Source organism: Cervus canadensis, chromosome 2 (assembly GCF_019320065.1).
Source record: "Cervus canadensis isolate Bull #8, Minnesota chromosome 2, ASM1932006v1, whole genome shotgun sequence".
In the NCBI taxonomy this organism is placed as follows: domain Eukaryota; kingdom Metazoa; phylum Chordata; class Mammalia; order Artiodactyla; family Cervidae; genus Cervus; species Cervus canadensis.
The window spans coordinates 100,858,587-100,876,358 of NC_057387.1; the positions used below are offsets into that span (position 1 = coordinate 100,858,587).

Consider the following 17,772-nt stretch of genomic DNA (forward strand, 5'->3'; position numbering starts at 1 on the left):
AACCCCTCCACCTCTAGACTAGCCTGAGGCGTTTCGGGCCCTGGGGCGACACCCACGCACCAGGCAGGGCTTTCGGGTCACTCCACGGCGGGACAGAGAGTTAGGATCACGCCCCGGCAGGGCGATCAAGAACATGCCCCGTGCGAGCGCAGGGTCCGATCTCAGATCGCGCCTATACCCTGGGTTCCCCAGGCCCAGTCCCCGCGCCCTCCGGACAGCGCGGCCAGAGTGGGCAGCGGAACCCAGGACGACAGCTAGCCCCTGACGGCTGGGCTGTGGACTCCTCACTTGTCCCGCCAGCCACCTACAGGCGGGTCTCACCTCGGGGCCGTCGCGACCCGCCACCCAGCGCCCCTTCCTGGGGCACAGGTTCCTAGCCTTGTCTCCGCCCCCGCACCCCCATTGGTCGGGTCGGAGGGGCGGGACCCGACGGCTCCCAGCTGGACTGAGAGAGGCGGCCGCTGCCCCTCGGAGAGGTACACACTCGGCCCGCGCCTCCCGGAACCCGACCGCCCGCTCTCCCTGCGCCTCTAAGCTGAGCGGCCTCGGCAGCAGCCGGACTGTCGGGCGCAGCGGAACGGACAGACTAGCCGACCGTCCCTGCTTCCCGGAGGAGCCCCTGCCCGAGGCGGTGCGGCCGCAGCCGACGGTCCGGGAGCTCTAGGGACCGCGCCGCATTCGCGGGCGACCCACGCCCCGACCCGGGCCCCGCTGGGAGCGGATGCGCGCGCGGTGAGGCCGCCGCGTCCTGCCATGGCCGCGCGCCCCGGGCCGCTCTGGCTGCTGGGCCTGGCGCTGTGCGCGCTGAGCGGCGGCGGCGTCCCCGGCCCGCGCCCCCCGCTCGGCTGCCCGCAGCGCCGCCTGGGCCCGCGCGAGCGCCGCGACCTGCAGCGCGAGATCCTGGCGGTGCTCGGGCTGCCCGGCCGGCCCCGGCCCCGCGCGCCCCCCGCCGCCCTGCTGCCGGCGTCCGCGCCGCTCTTCATGCTCGACCTGTACCGCGCCGTGGCCAGCGACGACGACGAGGACGGCGGGGCCCCCGAGCGGCGCCTGGGCCGCGCAGACCTGGTCATGAGCTTCGTCAACATGGGTGAGCGCGGGTCCCGGGCGGGCGGCGGCGACCCCGGGAGAAGGCAGCGAGCTGAATGGCCCCACGGGGGCTGCGCGCGAGCGGCTGGGGCGTGTGCGCCACCTCGGGCAGGGGGAGCGCCTGCTGGGGGCGGGGAGTCACCTTGTCGTGGACAAGGACCTGCGGGAGGAAAACCTGCCCGGCTCAGGGATGTGGGGGTCGGTGAGCTGCTGGACCAACTGGGACGGACGAGGAATGTGAGTCCCAGAGGCATGTACCTTCACCCGCCCCCAGACACCCCGACGTAAGATCCTGTAGTGTCGGGTGGACCCGGGTAGTGCCAGGAAGACAGTCTGGTCCTGGCGAGACGGATGAGTAAGCAGAGGCTGTGATGCTGTCCCTGTGATAAGGGCGGTGTGAAGAGCAGGACAAAGGTCAGAGTGGAAAACCCTGTCACGGCATCAAAGCAGCAGAGTTGAGGTGAGGACCCAGATGTCCTGAGCCCACACTGAGCAGCCTCTTCCCTGGGCCACCTAGGGGTGGGGTAGGGGAGGGGAAGGCATGGACTGAGCTCAGTGGGGCAGAGACTGTGGTCTTGTCACCCTGGGCCCACATCTGGGACTTGGCTTGTCAGGACTGAGTGTCCAGGCCCAGTGAATGACCCGATGGGCAGTTTGAACCCGCTTTGTTCTCCAGGCAAAGCCCAGCTTTTCCTCTCTGCAGGAATTATACTCCAAATCATGAAACCATTTACCCTTAAAGTTCTCAAAGATCACTTTGTCCATAACTAAACTTTCTTTAATTTACATTCATGAACATAGGTCTCCCATCCGCTTTGTTTCCTGTCTGAGGCCAGTGAGGGGCGGGGATCTGGGCTGCGGCAGACGCCAGGCTAGACCTGGGGACCAAGGACCATAGATCAGGCCGAGGTGGGAAGAGCCGTGGGACCCAGGGCGGGGACAGGCCCCTGGCCAGGAACACCAGCCTCCCTTCACCTTGTAACCCTCCCAGCAACCCTGTCGGCAGACATGATATTCATCCCCATCTCCCGGATGAGGACAGTGAGGCTCAGAGAGGCGCTGTCTGGCTCAGGACAACGTGACCTCTGTGTGGCCGAGCCAGGACAGGCTCAGGGTGTTTGGTCTCCATCCCGGGCTCAAGGAGGTGACAGTTCTGTGTCAGGAGGTCAGGCTTTCATGGTGGAAAGAGCTGTCAGAGGGGTTTCGGCAGAGGGATTCATGGGTCAGAGTGACAGCAGATTTTATGCATCTTCAGCCATTTGCTTTCTCTGGTAGGGCAAGAAGAGGGGACAATCTGGGAGGCCTGTCCCCTCAAACCAGACCTGGTGATGGGTTCAGGTGAGAGCGAGCCGCAGGAGGCAGCCGTTAACCTCTGCTGAGAGCCCTGTGCCAGGCTCAGGACTTGGGCTGGTGGATTCTAGATGCCACCTTCGTGGTTAGAGATGGACAGGGTGGGGAGCTGGGGACAGAGGCATCCATATGTGGAACTGAGGCTGGAGCTCTGTGCTGGGGACAAGCTGACTCCGGGCACAGGACCAAGAAGAGCTGTGGATACAGTCCCCCTGAGAATGCCCTCACAGGAGCCCTCCATCTGCGTGAGTCACCACCTAGCCAGGTCCCTCTTCCCCAGCACCCCCCGGACAAGGGGTACACGGCCCTGGTGGGCGCTGCTGCTGTGAGTGAGCAGCACCCCGAGCTCAGGAGGACCTGGCTCCCCTCCTGCCTCTGCTGTGTGGTCCTGGGGACGCCCCTGCCCTCTCTGAGCCTCAGATCTCTCCTTGCAAAATGGGGCTCCTCGTGATCTGTCTTCAGAGTTGTTGTGAGATAGGTTGATAGAGGGGGAGGGGCAGAAAATCAGCCCCCTTTTAGGGGAAACCAGCCCTGGTGAGTGTTGACCGCGGTCTCTCCCAGCTGCTGCTCAGCCTTGGTGTGGATGTATGGAAATGTCCTCACCTGTCTATAGACACACAAGACCCAGAAACAGATTTTTAAAGCCAACCAAAGGTGTCTCTGTTTTTGAATAAAAATTAACATTTGAAGTTCCATAGTCCTTTTAATACTCATTTCATCCATGTAGCAACTTGTGAAGCTGTTTTACCAGCCATGGGCTCAGAGAGGTTAAATAAGCAACCCAGGGCTACACAGCACATCCGCGGTATCATCCAGACCGTGGATTCCAAATTCCAGTTTCTTCCCACGCCACCTCTGCATGTTTCATGGAGATCTAAGGCTTGTGACGCTGTGGATTAACAAGCCGATCTTTGTTCAGGGGAAGCCTGGTGTGTGGGCAGGTCCAGCCAGCTGTCAGAGGGCCTTCTTTATTCTGATGTACTAATTGCACTAGTAAAACTCCTTCAGTTGGAGCAGTTTAACTGGTAATTACGTGGGCTGATGTGGGGATTAGGCACCTACCAGCGTTGTTTCCTGCTTTGGAGGCCCCGGCCCCGGGCCCCTGAAGGTCGGCGGGCCCTGAACCACCGTGGAGTCCAACAGCAGAGTCGCTGTGGCGTCAGCGCCCACGCCGAGGCTCCCACACGTGTGGCCACCGGCCTCATGGCTCCTGAGAGGCCAGGCCTGGGGCTTGCTGGGCCCTGACCCTCAGCAGCGCCCGTAGGACCCGGGGGCCTGGGCCTCTCAAAGGCTCCCGTCCAGGGGTCGGGCCTCCATCCGTGCGGACACTTCAGGGGCCAAGTTGTGACTACCAGGGCCTGTGCTGGGGGCCAGGGCTGTGGTCAGAGCCGGGCCCCGCCTGGCCTGCCTGTCAGTCTCTGCCCGTGGACTCTTGGCTCCCCTTGGCCAGGACACAGAGATAGGGCTGGGACCTCGAGGAGTGGACAGAGCTGGTCCCTGGTGTCGCCTGAGCTCCGGGGAGGAGACCCTGAGCTGGGAGGCAGCACCCAGGGTCTCGGCCCTCCTGGGCCTGCCGTGGGTTCCTGCACGTCCCCCCTTTATCTGGTCCCTTCTCAGCACACCGCCCACCCCTCCGCCCAGCTCAGGTGTGACTGGCTGGACCCCGAGTGTGTCAGGCCGGCCCGGCCCCTCTGGAGAGAGGAATGAGGCAGGAGAGACACCTCTCATGTTCCTCCTGAATCCTTCCCCACCTCCTGTCCGCAGAGCGTGGGTGCCCATGCTCCAGACTGAGAAACTGAGGCACAAACAGCTCTGCAGGCTGACGTGTAGTCAGAACTGAACGGGACCGTCTTCTCCTTTGTCCTGACCCTTCCCTGAGCTGGACTCACTCTTTCCCGTGGGCCCGGGCAGCTGAGGAGAGGGGTGGGAAGGAGCTGAGGCTCTTGGATTTGGGAGAGGCAGGGCTACGTGGGGGTAAGGGGCCTGCCCGGGGCCTGTTCAGCCCCCTGACTTGGAAGGGGTGACGCTTCACCCCCATGAGCCCCGGGGTCACTTACTTTGGTTCCTTACTACGGAATTCTTTGATATTTTCCTGAATTCACTCAACAGTTGTGTGGTGCTTGCTCTGTGCCAGGCTCCATTCTAGCTCCTGGGACATAAGAGGGAACTAAGCAAAGAGCCTCTTGTGGAGCTGACCTTCTGGTGGGAGAGACGCACAACCATGCATCAGTCACGAGGTGACGGTCACCTGGGCTACAGGGACCCCCTCTCTGGGTGCCAGGAGGGGATGGACAGCGTGAGGACAGGCAGGACTGGGCTGGGGGTTCTGACCTGGGCTCGGAATTTGCATCTTGACTCGGCCTCCTACTCTCAGTGTGATCTGGACTCTCCAGTCCGCCTCTCGGAACCTCAGTCTCCTCCGCAGTAAACGGAGATACTCACGGTACCCTCCCTGGAGGCTGCTTAGGGATTGTGTGAGCTGACACCCAGTGACGAGCACATGCCGAGACCCTCCGTGTCTGTCCTTTCATCTCATCTCACAAGTACTGTCACATCTTTGTTTTCAAAGGCTCAGAGAAGTTAGGCGGTTTTCCCAAGGCCACACAGCTGGTCATCTTCCAGCCTGTGTATCTTCTGCTCTTGTCCTACACAGAAGTGGCCTCTCCCCCCGGCCCAGGGACCATTGTCAGGTGCAGTACGTGCTGCTGAATTGGACTGTATTAAATGTGAGACTTTGTTGTAAACTAGGACATGATTTTTAAAATATCTTTGTTTTGGGATTTACAGAACTAATGCATGTTCACTAGAAAATTTATGCCATATAGATTCGTTATAGAATTTCATCATAGAAAATTCAGACCATGTGTCTGGAAATATATCATATGGAAGCTTCCAGTAATCTTCTGTGTACCTTAGAGAGAACCAGTGTCTTAATCCTTTAGCGTAACCCTCCCCACAACCAGCCCTGATTTTTTAAAATTAATTAATTTGGCTGCGTTGGGGCTTAGTTGCATCATGCAGTATCTTTTGTTGCAGTGCATTGATTCTCTAGTTGTGGTATAAGCGCTCAGTAGTTATGGCACACGGGCTTAGTTACTCCACAGCATGTGGGATCTTCCCAGACCAGGGATCGAGCCTGTGTCTCCTGAGAGGTGTGTTCTTAGCCACTGGACCACCAGGGAAGTCCTTAGCTCTGATTTAAAAAAAAAAAAAAATCAATTTGTGTTCATCTTTTCTAAGATCTTTTTTAAGATCTTAAGTGGGATCTAAGCGCCTGCTGGTTTGCCTTTTTGTCTTTCACTTAATAAATCCTTTATCCATCTTGAAAGTCAAATATTGGAATGACCACATTATTTCTCTTTTTATCTATCTACCTTTCATTTATTTATTTTCATTTCAACTTTGTTGTTGTTCAGTTGCTAAGTCATGTCAGACTCTTTGCAATCCCACGGACTGCAGCATGCCAGGCTACCTTGTCCTTCACCATCTCCCGGAGTTTGCTCAAACTCATGTCCATTGAGTCAGTGATGCCATCCAACCACCTCATCCTCTGTCACCCCCTTCTCCTCTTGCCCTCACTCTTTCCCAGCATCAGGGCCTTTTCTAATGAGTCAGCTCATCACATCTGGTGGCCAAAGTATTGGAGCGTCAGATTCAGCATCAGTCCTTCCAATGAATACTCAGGGTTTATTTCCTTTAGGATATTTCAACTTTATTGACGTATAATTGACGTATAAAATTCTAAGTTATTTAAAGTGTACATCAGGATGGTAAAGCATCCCCCCCATCCAGTTAACACATTTCATCACTTCACATATGTATCCTTTTTTTGCATATGTAAGAACATTTAATTTCTACTCTTTTAGCAAATTACAGTTATACAACACAGTATTATCAATTGTAATCACCGTATTTTACACTAGATCCTCATACCTTATTCAATTTAGTACTAAAATTTTGTACTGTCTTACCAACCTCTCCCTATTTCCCCCACCCCCAGCTCCTGGTACATACTTTTTCTGGTCTTGTGACTTTTTTTTTTTTAAACCCACATATAAGTGATACCATGTCATATATGTTTTTCTCTGACTTATTTCACTTAGCATAATACTCTCAAGTTTCAATCGTGTTGTTGAAAATGACAGGATTTCTTTTTCTCTCGTAGCTGAATAACATTCATATATATATATGTATATATATACACACATAGATATTATATTTATATATATGCTGTATCTTTTAAACAATATTTATCTATTTATTTGGCTGCCTTGGGCCTTAGCCGCAGCCTCTGGGGTCTTTTTTTGCATTGTGTTGCTTCTCCTTAGTGGCACATGGACCTAGTTGCCCCACAGCATGTGGGGTCTTAGTTCCCTGAGCAGGGACCAAACCCATGTTCCCTGCATTGGAAAGCAGATTCTCTACCACTGAACTGACAAGTAAGTCCCTGCCATTTCTTCTTTGTTCATCTGTAGATGGAAGCTGAGGTTGTTTTCAGGTCTTGGCTACTGTGAGTGGTGCTGCAATGATCATGGGAGTACAGATAGCTCTCTTTTTTAAAAAACTGAGATACAAGTGACATCATATATCAGTTTCAGGTGTACAACATAATGATTCAGTATTTGTGTTGAATACATAGTTATACTTTTTTTTATTCCTTGATATTTCCTTTTTATTTCCTTTGGATATATATCCAGAAATGGGATTGCTGGATCATATGATAGTTCCATTTTTAATTTTTTTTAGGGACCTCTATACTATTTTCCGTAATGGCTGCACCAATTTACATTCCCACCAAGAGTGCACAAGGGTTCCCTTTTCCCTACATTCACTATCTCTTATCTTTTTGACAACAGCCATTCAAAGAGATGTGAGGTGATATCTCAATGTGGTTTTGGTCCTGTTGGCCATTTGTATATCTTCTTTGAGAAAAGGTCTATTCAGTTCCTCTGCTCATTTGAAAAACTGGATTGTTCGAGGTTTTTTGCTGTTGCATTGTAGGTGTTCTTTATATGTTTTGGATATTAACCCCTTATCAGGTATGTGGTTTGCACATATTTTCTCCCATTTAGTAGATTGCCTTTTCATTTTGTTGATGGTTCCCAAGAGTTGGAGATGGATGGGTCTCTTTTCTCCAAAGCCCTGTCTGCCACCAGGATGGTGTGCCCTGTGAATCCCTGATGACTGACTACCACTGTCCAGCCCCCATCTTCTCGGTCTTTTTTCACTTTTCTGGAGTAAATGACTACTACTGCCCCTAGGTGACAGACAAGAAGTAGAGTGTCAGAGTCTAAATGACTGACCCAAGGTCCTGGGTACCCATATTCAAAGGAGCAGCCACGAGAGCTGGGTCACAGCCCCGAAGGGGGTTGGCCTTGGTAATGGGAGAGCAGAGCTCGGAAGACCAGGTTTTAATTCAAGGTCTGCTACTTGAGATCTGTGAAGTTTTGAATAGCTTACTTAAAATCTTGGCATCTCAATTTCCTCATTTTTATTTATTTTTGTTTCTTTGACCGGGCTGGGTCTCTGTTGTGGCATGTGGGATCTTTAGTAGCAGTAGGTGAACTCTCAGCTGTGGCATGTGGGATCGAGTACCCTGACCAGGAATTGGACTCTGGCTCTCCGCACTGGGAGCGAGGAGTCTTAGCCACTGGACCTCCAGGGAAGTCCCTCCTCATTCTAAACATCAGGATAAATAATATCTGTATCATAGTGCAATGGTTAAATAAGTAGGTTACAACACTGAAAAACTTAGCCAGTGCTTGAAAAGTGAAGTCAGTCGTGTCCAACTCTTTGCGATCCCATGGACTGTAGCCTGCCAGGCTTCTCCATCCATGGGATTTTCCAGGCAAGAACACTGGAATGGGTTGCCACCTCCTTCTCCAAGCAAGTGCTTGGCACCGCTCAATAAACACAGCCAGAATGATGAGGAAGAGCCTGCTGTGTTTATCTACCTTTCCACCCCCATCATTGAGGGCCTGGAGCTGAGTGGTAAGAGAACAGTGCCAGGATCAGATCCCCACTCCACTGTGTACTTTTTAGTGGATGCTATGGTGCTGCCCAGATCTTCTCTTTGGGGTTGAGTCACTCATTGCCCCAGCTTCCTAGAGGGTGGTCTGTCCCTACTCATTGCCCCAGCTGCCTAGAGAGTGGGTCTGTCCCTAGGCATCAATCCACTAGCTTCTTGCTTAAGGTTGGGCTCCCTCCCTGGGGTCACTGCACATCCAGTGACAGGCTTATCAGAATATAAATGCCCAGCCTCATTGCCTCAAGGAGGGACAGTTCTGAAGGGCCATCAGCCCCAGAGCTCCCCATGCAGCTGGAGTGGGCTTGGCCCTTTTGTTTGCATCACCTGTGCCCGCTCCTGCTCCCTGCATTCCCTGCAAGAACCCTCTCCACTAAACCAGTCTGTTGCCCAGGAAGTCTGACCTAGGATATATTTATATGGTTTTTAGTACATATACTTATTTATGGCTGCACTGGGTCTCTGTTGCTCTGTAGGCTTTTCCTAGTTGCAGTGAGCAGAAGTTACCCTTTAGTTGCGGTGTGCAGGCTTCTTATTGCAGCGGCTTCTCTTGTTGTAGAACATGGGCTCTAGGTGCAAGGGCTCAATAGTTGTGGCATGTGGGCTTAATTGCCCCTCAGCATGTGTGATCTTCCCAGACCAGGGATCAAAACCGTGTGTGTCCCCTGCCTGGGCAGGTGGATTCGTAACCACTGGACCACCAGGGAAGTCCCCTATTTATTTGATTTTTGTGTAAGTTATTTACTGCTCTGTGCCTCAGCTTCCTCATCTGTAATAGAGAAACGATAATAGCCATCCTAGGCTGGCTGTGACTGTTGAACGACTTAACTCTGTATAAAGGGCTGAAACAGTGCCTGGTAAATGCCCAGTAAATGTTAGCTCCGTTTGTTGGTTTGTTTTTAGTGTCAGTAAGTCCAGCTGGTAGTGACAAGACCTAAAGTAAAGCACAGTTATTTTCTTTGACTGCTGGCTCTGTCCCCTGAGCAGCAGCCATTCCTTCAGAACAGTCTAGGGCTCCAAGTCCACAAAGGGTTCTGGGGAAGCCAAAGGCTGCCAGACCCAGGTACGGAGAAAGTTGGATCCTTCAGCCTGCGGTCATTCCCTCACAAATATTCCTGGGAACCCAGCGTGTGCTTTAGCCCTCCCTGGTTATCTTGGTGTCCACTGCAAAGCAGAGTTGAGCCCAAGGTCCACTCATTACAGTGGGAAAGACAGGCCCACGGAAAACCCAGTATAAATGATCACCAAGTGGGAGAAATGGCCATTTCCCCACTCAGATATGAACATGAAGGTGCAGTACTGCAGAAGAGAGACCAGATCCCTCTCTCATCAGTGGGAGATGAACAAAGCCAGAAGATGGGGACGAATGGCCTCTTGGCTGGGGGCAGGGAAGTCTTGGGAGGAGGTGGAGTTATACTGAACCTTGAAAGAAGGGTAGAATTTAGTTAGACGGGAGTGAGAGGAGAAGGTGGAGAAGCCGAGGGGAGAAAAGGAGGTGAAGAAGCTCTGTTCTTGGAACTCCAGTTCCTCGCATGGAAATGCACTCGTGGCTTCTCTTGCTCGAGGTGCTTCTGTGTGTTTCTTCCTGCCAGCTTGGTACTCAGCATTCAGTTCTGGTATGTGCCACCCCGCCGTGTTCCCTTGACACGTCCCTGACCTGACAAGGCCTTAGATGAGGAGAAGGAGAGTAGACTTTGCAGACAGACACGCCTAGATCCTCATCCCACCTTGGGGGTTCTGGGTGTGGTCTCGTGCAAGTTGGCCACCTCCTCTTATCTTCAGTGTTCTCAGCTCCAAAATGCAGTGAATAATGCTTCTTTCTCAGGGTTGCTGTTGCCGCCAGCCTCCAACATGGCTCTCAAAGAACCCTGCCTCCTGGTTTTCACGTCCTCATGCCCCACCACACTGGGGCAGAGCTGGTCTGTGTGATGATAGTTATAAAAGACTGCAGCTTCCCTCTTGGGCTCTGTGTGTGCCCCGCACCCCCCACCCCCAAGGGAGCTCATCCTGAGGGAAGATCATGTCGTGAGAGCTCCACAGTGGGAGGCTGCTACCCTCAGCCCCAAGCATGAGCTGAGGATCTGTTCATCCCAGTCAGGTCTCCAGGGACCTCAGCCCCACCCGACAGCTTGCCTGGCGCCTCTTGAGCGACCCTGAGCCAGAGCCACCCAGCTAAGCGCCTGGATTCCTGACCTTCAGAAACCACGTGAAATAGCAAGTGCTGCTTGTTCTCAGCTGCTACATTTGGGGTGATTTGTTACACAGCAATAGCTAACTCACACAGTGAAGTAATGATGAACAAAAATGCCCAGGATGCCCCCACCTCCGCCAGCCTGCCAAGAGACCATGAACAACCTGAAAGCAGGGACCAAACCTGGCTCTCATGCCTTCCCCCCAGCCCTCCCCCCACCCCTGTGTGGCCAGCTCTCAGGGCAGACTGGTGACGCTGAGGGGAAGCAGCCGCGGGAGGCAGGGAGCACCGAGAGCCAGGAGAAGGAGCACAGAGCAGGGCCAGCCTCCCCGTCTGTGCGGATCACCCTCCCCTCCCCTGGGACCTGAGTCCCCGCAGGGCCCTGCCTGGAGGACCGTGGCCTCAGCAGGTCGCTGTCAGGCACCTGTTGATGGAAGAACCTTGTGAACAGGTGACCACTCCCCTCCCCTCCATCCCAGTATCACCACCAGAGCAAGTCCAGGTCCACTCATTTCACACAGGCTCCAAGTCTACAATTCCACGTGCTGCTGCTGCTGCTAAGTCGCTTCAGTCGTGTCCAACTCTGTGCGACCCCACAGACGGCAGCCCACCAGGCTCCCCCGTCCCTGGGATTCTCCAGGCAAGAACACTGGAGTGGGTTGCCATTTCCTCCTCCAATGCATCAAAGTGATAAGTGGAAGTGAAGTCGCTGTCATGTCCAACTCAATTCCACGTGAAAGACCCCTAAACTGACACCTGACGCCCGGCGATCCTCTGCCCCCCTGGGCCTCAGTTTCCTCATCTATGCAGGGTGGCCCCGAAGGCCTTTCCAGCTCCCACCAAAGAACGTGCCCCCCACTCTCCCTGCCCGCTGATGCCCCCCCACCCCCACCCTGGGGTGAGGCAGGCTCAGGGAGGGAGCACACGGCCAGTCCTTACAGGCACGCGCTCCCCGCGGGCCGCGGGACAGAGGACATGTGTCACCATGACCACGTACTTCTGGAAAGCCCCACAGTTCGGATCTTTTCCTGGTTGACCTGGAGGAGCCGCATCCTCCTTGCTCACATCTCCTGGGATCTATTTTTGGCCGTGACGGTCTTGATGTGGTGCAGCGGGTGGGTGCCCCTTTTAATTTGGGCTCTGAAGCTGGCTGAGGTCTGGATGGTAATTATGAGCACGGAACCATTTATGGAAACAGGCCCTGAAAAAGTCAGTAATGAGAACTGACTAAAAATGCCCCAGAATGAAGCGGGGGCCTGCTCTCGGCAGCGCTGAGATTCCTGGATGGGAGGGAGCCCTTCAGGGGCCTGAACTAGGAGGTGATGGAGTCCGCGGCTCCCCTGGGACCTGGGGCCGCAGAGACTGGGTCTTGTCTTAGGTCTGAGGGGCCCCTTGGCCTCGTTACTGGTGGGACCAGCCAGACAGGCCCAGCCCGTTCGCCTCCAGGGCCCCGAGGGAGCCTGTCCTCCTTGTCGGACTGTGAACAGAGGTGAGTCCCGCAGAAAAGTGAGAACATGGGTGGCTTCAGATGGAGGCCAGAGGTGACCTGGAAGCCACTCCCAGACCAGCAGGACGCCCCAGTTCAGGGGCTCCACTGCTGGACACTGAGTCGCTGTCCTGGGAACCAGGAGCCCTTGGGAAGAGGGGCCGGACATCCCCTCTCTGGGCCCCGGGGACACGGGGGGCTGGAGGAGCAGACCGCAGAGGCCTCCCGTTTCCACACCATTGTTCAGTCTCTGTCCTCAAGCTGGTCATCGCCCAGAGGACAGATGAGCCAGGGATGGGGACCCCGGGACAGGGAAAGGGAGAGACTGGCAGGCTGTTGTGTGGGATCAGGGGAGGGCAAGGGGCTGTTACAGCTGGACCGAGAAGAAAATAGCCTTCATGCTTGGTGGGATGGGGCAACCCCCCAGAGAGGGCTTCAAGGAGGGTCTCCTCTTCAAGGAGGCCCAGGAGACCATGAGGATCGGCCGGGCCAGCTTGGGAGGCCTTGAAGCAGAGCCAAGCTTAAGACCCTCCCGTGGGCCCTGAGGGGCTGGGGAAGGGCTTGAGGGATGGTCAGACAGGGCAGAAGATTCTAGGTTCTTAGTAGCCACAACAAACTGGAGGAAGTGGGTGTCTTTTGAAGTCTTACTTTTTTGGTCAGAAATAAGATTCAGATTGTCCGGGTGACTGTAAATTTTGTTGAGGGCACAAAAATAGCCAAAGCCTATGTAGCTTCTGGGTGGTGTACGTAGGGTGTGGCATCTGGAGCTCTAGCCTGTGAGTGGTGGGTGCAGGGCCTCAGAAGGGGAAAGGCAGAATGAGGATGACGGACATGGTGGTGGAGGCTGCCTCCTGCCCACAGAGGGCCCTTCCCTCAGCCGGGGATCCTGGAGGTGGTTTATCAGAGGCTGGAGGAGAAGGCTGAGGCTCCAGTTAGCACTCACTGGTGAATCATGACTGCTCTTTGTTCGGAGGGCCGCATTAAGGTGATCCAGAAGGTAAATTCATTTGCTGCTGCTTCCGCAGACAGAAGGAAATGGCAACCCACTCTAGTATTCTTGCCTGGAGAATTCCATGGACAGAGGAGCCTGGTGGGCTACAGTCCATGGGGTTCCAAAGAGCCGGACATGACTGAGCAACTGAGCACACACCCCAGACAGAAAAGCTGGATCAGTGATTGAACATTTTGGGCTGCTTTTATAATTTTTGGAAAAGAAACATATGCCTGTGGAGCCAGACATAACTCTGTCTTCTCCCTGTGCCCAATAAAGAGCTCTGTGGCTGTCCTTTCACATTTTTCCCAGTGTGTCTTTGGAACTCTTGTGTTCCAAAGGATAAATTCAGGATATTGCAAAAGCATGTTGCCGAAGTCCTCTCCGTGGTATTCCTATCAGCACCATATATGGGAATATGCACAACTGCACTTACTTATTTCCTTCTCGCAGGTCATACTAAGCACCCCTGGACAAGTCCCACACCCCTTCCAATTCCTTGAGCCCAGATCACTCTGTAGTTCACTTACAATAGAAATGACACCCCCTATTTTACTTGTCTTGTTTGTTTCCATTCTGTCTCCCCCATTAGACTGGAAACACTGTGAATGCACAATCTTTTAAAAAGAATATTTAAATTTATTTATTTGGCTACACTGGGTCTTAGCTGTAGCATGGTGGTGGTTTAGTCACTAAGTCATATCTGACCCTTGTGACCCCATGAACTGTAGCCCGCCAGGCTCCTCTGTCCATGGGATTTCCCAGGCAAAAATACTGGAGTATGGGTTGCCATTCCTTTCTCCAGGGGATCTTCCCGACCCAGGGATCAAACCCGTATCTCCAAAATTGCAGGCGGGTTCTTTACTGCCAAGCCACAGGGGAAGCCCCAGGATCTTTAGTAATCACATATGGGATCTAGGTCCCTGACCACGGATGGTACCTGGGCCCCCTGCATTGAGAGGATGGAGTCTTAGCCACTGGACTACCAGGAAAGCCCCTTGAATGCACTGTCTGTTTCTGTCTTGTTCACTGCTGTGTTCCCAGTGCTCAGAACAGTATGCTTTCACACACACTAAGAATTTGATACATTTGTTTATAAATTGAACTTGATAAATGAATGGATTAATAAATGAATGATGCATACATTTATTTAGAAAACAATCACTCAAAATCTCCCCTTCCCCTCCACCCCTTGGCCTTGGAACTGCTGACACGGCCTCTCACATCTTCGCTCAAAGTTAGGAGATTGCAAGTCAAGCTCATCCCAAACTCCTGTTGAACAACCATTCCTCCCAGTCGGTTGCCTGACTGTTTACAAACTCCTTTCATGACCTCGTGAGGAAAGCTGGGCTGTCTCCTCATTCTTGGTTCACACAGGAGGAGACCAGGTCTAGAGGGGAATGTCCGTTCCTGGTTAGTTCAGGGACAGGCCTGCACCGAAGCCCTGACCCCTGGCCAGGGCCCTCTGGGCTGCCTTAGGCTGCCTCCCTGGCCGAAGCAGGCTTGGTCTGCACAGTTAACACGGCGGATAGAGAAGTGCCAGAAAAATGCTTTCTTAGAACACCAACTTTTGGAAAAATCTCTCTCCTAACTCAAGGCCACAGGCACTGAAAAAGCTGCAAATCCAAAGTGGCCTCTCCCTCCCTCCCCACTAACCCTAACCCTAGCCAATTTCTAATGAAAGTCATTTTCCTAAAAATGTCCCACCGCTAGTGCTTGCCTGGGATAGCTGGGGCAGGCAGTTTCCTGTGCAGGAACTATGGGGTGGGCGTTGGGTGGGCATCGCTTTCACAAACCCACAGCACAGAAGCTGGGAGCTGAGGTCAGTCCAGGGGAACAGGGCTCTCTGGACCCAGCACATGTGGGCCCCCAGGTCAGCAAAGGATACAGAGACTGCTGAGCTTGGTGTCCATGGAGCTGGCCGGTTTCTGGTGGTTCCCTCAGTCCTGGATCCAACGTGAGTCAGTGTCAGGCCTGCAGACAGGTTCCCAGGGACCCACCTGTCAGCCCCCTCTGTGCCTCGGGGGCAGATACACTCAAGGATGCTTTGAGAGGGGTCCAGCACAGGGCATGGCTGGGCGACCCCTTTTCATTCTTGGGGTCACTCCCTGGAACAGCTAACAGCCTGGACCTAGTTCATCCTGCAGATCAGGGCCGCTTCCATAGCCATGTAACAGAGGTGGTCTCTGCAGTTACCTAATCCATGGAAATTGTCCCCAAAGCTGTGTGTGTGTGTCTGTAGGGAGGAGGGGACTCATGTGGTGATATTCATGGTGAGCATCACTCGGCGAGGGTCCAGAACCCTGCCCTCCATGCCCTGCCTGTGTGGAAGGACCTGAATCCACCTGTGTCATGCTGCCCACGAAACAGCCTGGCCCATGGGTGGGCATTTGCTGTGGGTCCAGCCCCCGACAGACAATGGAGGTTCTGTTCCCTCCTCCCTGGTCTGGGGATGAAAAGCCCATCTCCTTCCCAAACACGTGTGTCCACCGGCCCCACCCAGCACAGCTGTTTGCCCATCCCTGGACCAGGTCCCCACCGCGAGGACAGGAAGTGCTCCCACATCCTCCTCCACCACCAGCCTGGTGACTTGTGGTCGCTGAGTCCAGTAGCCAGAGAGAGAATTTTTAAAAAGACTCACAAACATGTAATTAAAATCTCAGTGTTGGTTTTAGGGGAAGGCTTAGGGCGGCTCCCGCCCCTGCTTTATGGAAACACAGATTTTTAGTGTTTGAAAGTGACAGAAGGCTAAAGTGAGATGCCCTAAATATACTGTCCTGGGCATTTCCGGCAGCTGGGGAAATGTGGGGTTTACTCCACTCCTGCGGTCTCCCGCCCAGACTGTGAGAGCAGCCTCGCTACCAGCTCACCTCGGGCCCCTGCAGTCTGGGCTTTACCCTCGCCTCCACACACAGCTTCCACTCCACCCTCAGACCACAGCTCCTGCTGCCCAGAACCCTGGCCCTCCACGGTCAGAGCCCAGCCCACACTCCGAGGCCAGGATTCCAGCCCTTGCGTTTAGGCCACAGCGAGACTCACACCCCGAGCCCCAGCTCTGCCCACCTGTGCGTAGAGGTCCCCTCTGCCTAGAAAGCCTGTCCTCCAAGACTCCTTCCTGTCCTTCAAGGCCAGTTCAGGTGTCGCCTCCTTCAGGAAGCCCCCTCAGATCACGCCATGGGACCCTTCAGCTTCCCCCGCACTCGGCACAGCATCTTTGGGCGCTGTCATCCTACCTCGCCTTCTGGTCCTTTCCGCGTCTCCCTCAGGTCCCCCTCCTCCTCCCGCTTGGCCCTCTCACCCTTTGCTGGGTGTCACGGCTGCTATTTTCCCTGCTGGTGCCATTGTCCCTCAGCTCTCGGCCATTGCTCATGCTGGTCCCTGGCGCTATGGTTTCCTCTCCCTTGACATCATGGCACATCCACTCTCACCCCCAAGGCCCAGCTCCTAAGTCAGCTACACGCCCAATCTCCTCTCACCTGCCATCCAGACACCAGCAGGCGCTGGGAGCCCTTGTCCCACTCAAGTGCACTCAGCTATGTCTCTTTTCAGCCTTGGGTCTTATCTGTCTCCCCAGAGGAGGGACCTGTCCTGTACCCCATCTGTGGGTCCAGCAGGACGCTGAGCGGGGCAGGCCAGGTTTGGGGCTTGGGGGCCAGACGTGGACGCTGCCCTGTGGCATCGCACGTGCCGGGCGCTGAGCCAGGCATCTCACCACACGGCTCTCGGGGCCCTCTGAGCACCCAGGAGGCAGAGCTGGGACAAGCCTGTTCTCGAGAAGGCAGTCAGTCCCGCCTAGACTGCCCAGGCCCCCGGCTCCCACCCTGGAGCCCGAGCCCGAACCACGAGTGACCGCCAGCCCCGCTCTGCCTTGCAGTGGAGCGCGACCCCGCCCTGGGCCACCAGGAGCCCCACTGGAAGGAGTTCCGCTTTGACCTGACTCAGATCCCGGCCGGGGAAGCCGTCACGGCCGCGGAGTTCCGGATTTACAAGCTGCCCAGCACCCACCCGCTCAACCAGACACTCCACATCAGCATGTTTGAGGTGGTCCCGGAGCAGTCCAACAGGTGCCTGCCCCACACCCCCCTACACACCCGCTCAAGCCTCTGTCCGAGTGTCTGGTCCAGGCCTGGGGTGCATTTCCCAGAAGACAGAAGGGGAGCTTCCTGGGCAGCCCACCCTCAGAGAAGATGTTTGGCCCAAGGCCTCGTGTCACCATGGGGACAGGCCAGCATCAGCCCTGGATTCAAGTCCCCGCCTTGCTGTCTTGGCTGTGGGACCATGGATGGGTCACTGAACTCCTGAGCCTCAGTTTCCCCATCTGTACACAGGCTCTGTAACACCTTTGTAGAGTAGACAGTGAAATAAGGCCTGGAAGGCACCCAGGCCAGAGCCAGGCGGGTAGATGCCCCACTCATGGTCCCCCGGCGGGCACTGGAAACACAAAGGCAGCTGTGCCGGCCCTTGGTTAATTGTTCTTTCGTGTCCACAGGGAGTCTGACTTGTTCTTTTTGGATCTTCAGACGCTCCGATCTGGGGACGAGGGCTGGCTGGTGTTGGACGTGACAGCAGCCAGTGACCGCTGGCTCTTGAACCGTAACAAGGACCTGGGACTCCGCCTCTATGTGGAAACAGATGATGGTAAG

At 54.8% G+C, this 17,772-nt stretch overlaps 1 protein-coding gene across 1 annotated transcript in view; it reads left to right on the forward strand.

Annotated features, from left to right (window-relative positions):
- Positions 1-719: 719 nt before the first annotated feature.
- BMP8B (bone morphogenetic protein 8b) overlaps positions 720-17,772 on the forward strand; it is a 33,467-nt gene continuing 16,414 nt past the window's right edge. The window contains exons 1-3 of the mRNA XM_043461785.1: positions 720-1,087; positions 17,004-17,193; positions 17,619-17,767. Of these exons, the coding sequence (XP_043317720.1) occupies positions 754-1,087; positions 17,004-17,193; positions 17,619-17,767 (673 nt within the window). The 5' untranslated portion in view covers positions 720-753. The remainder of the gene's footprint in view (positions 1,088-17,003; positions 17,194-17,618; positions 17,768-17,772) is intronic.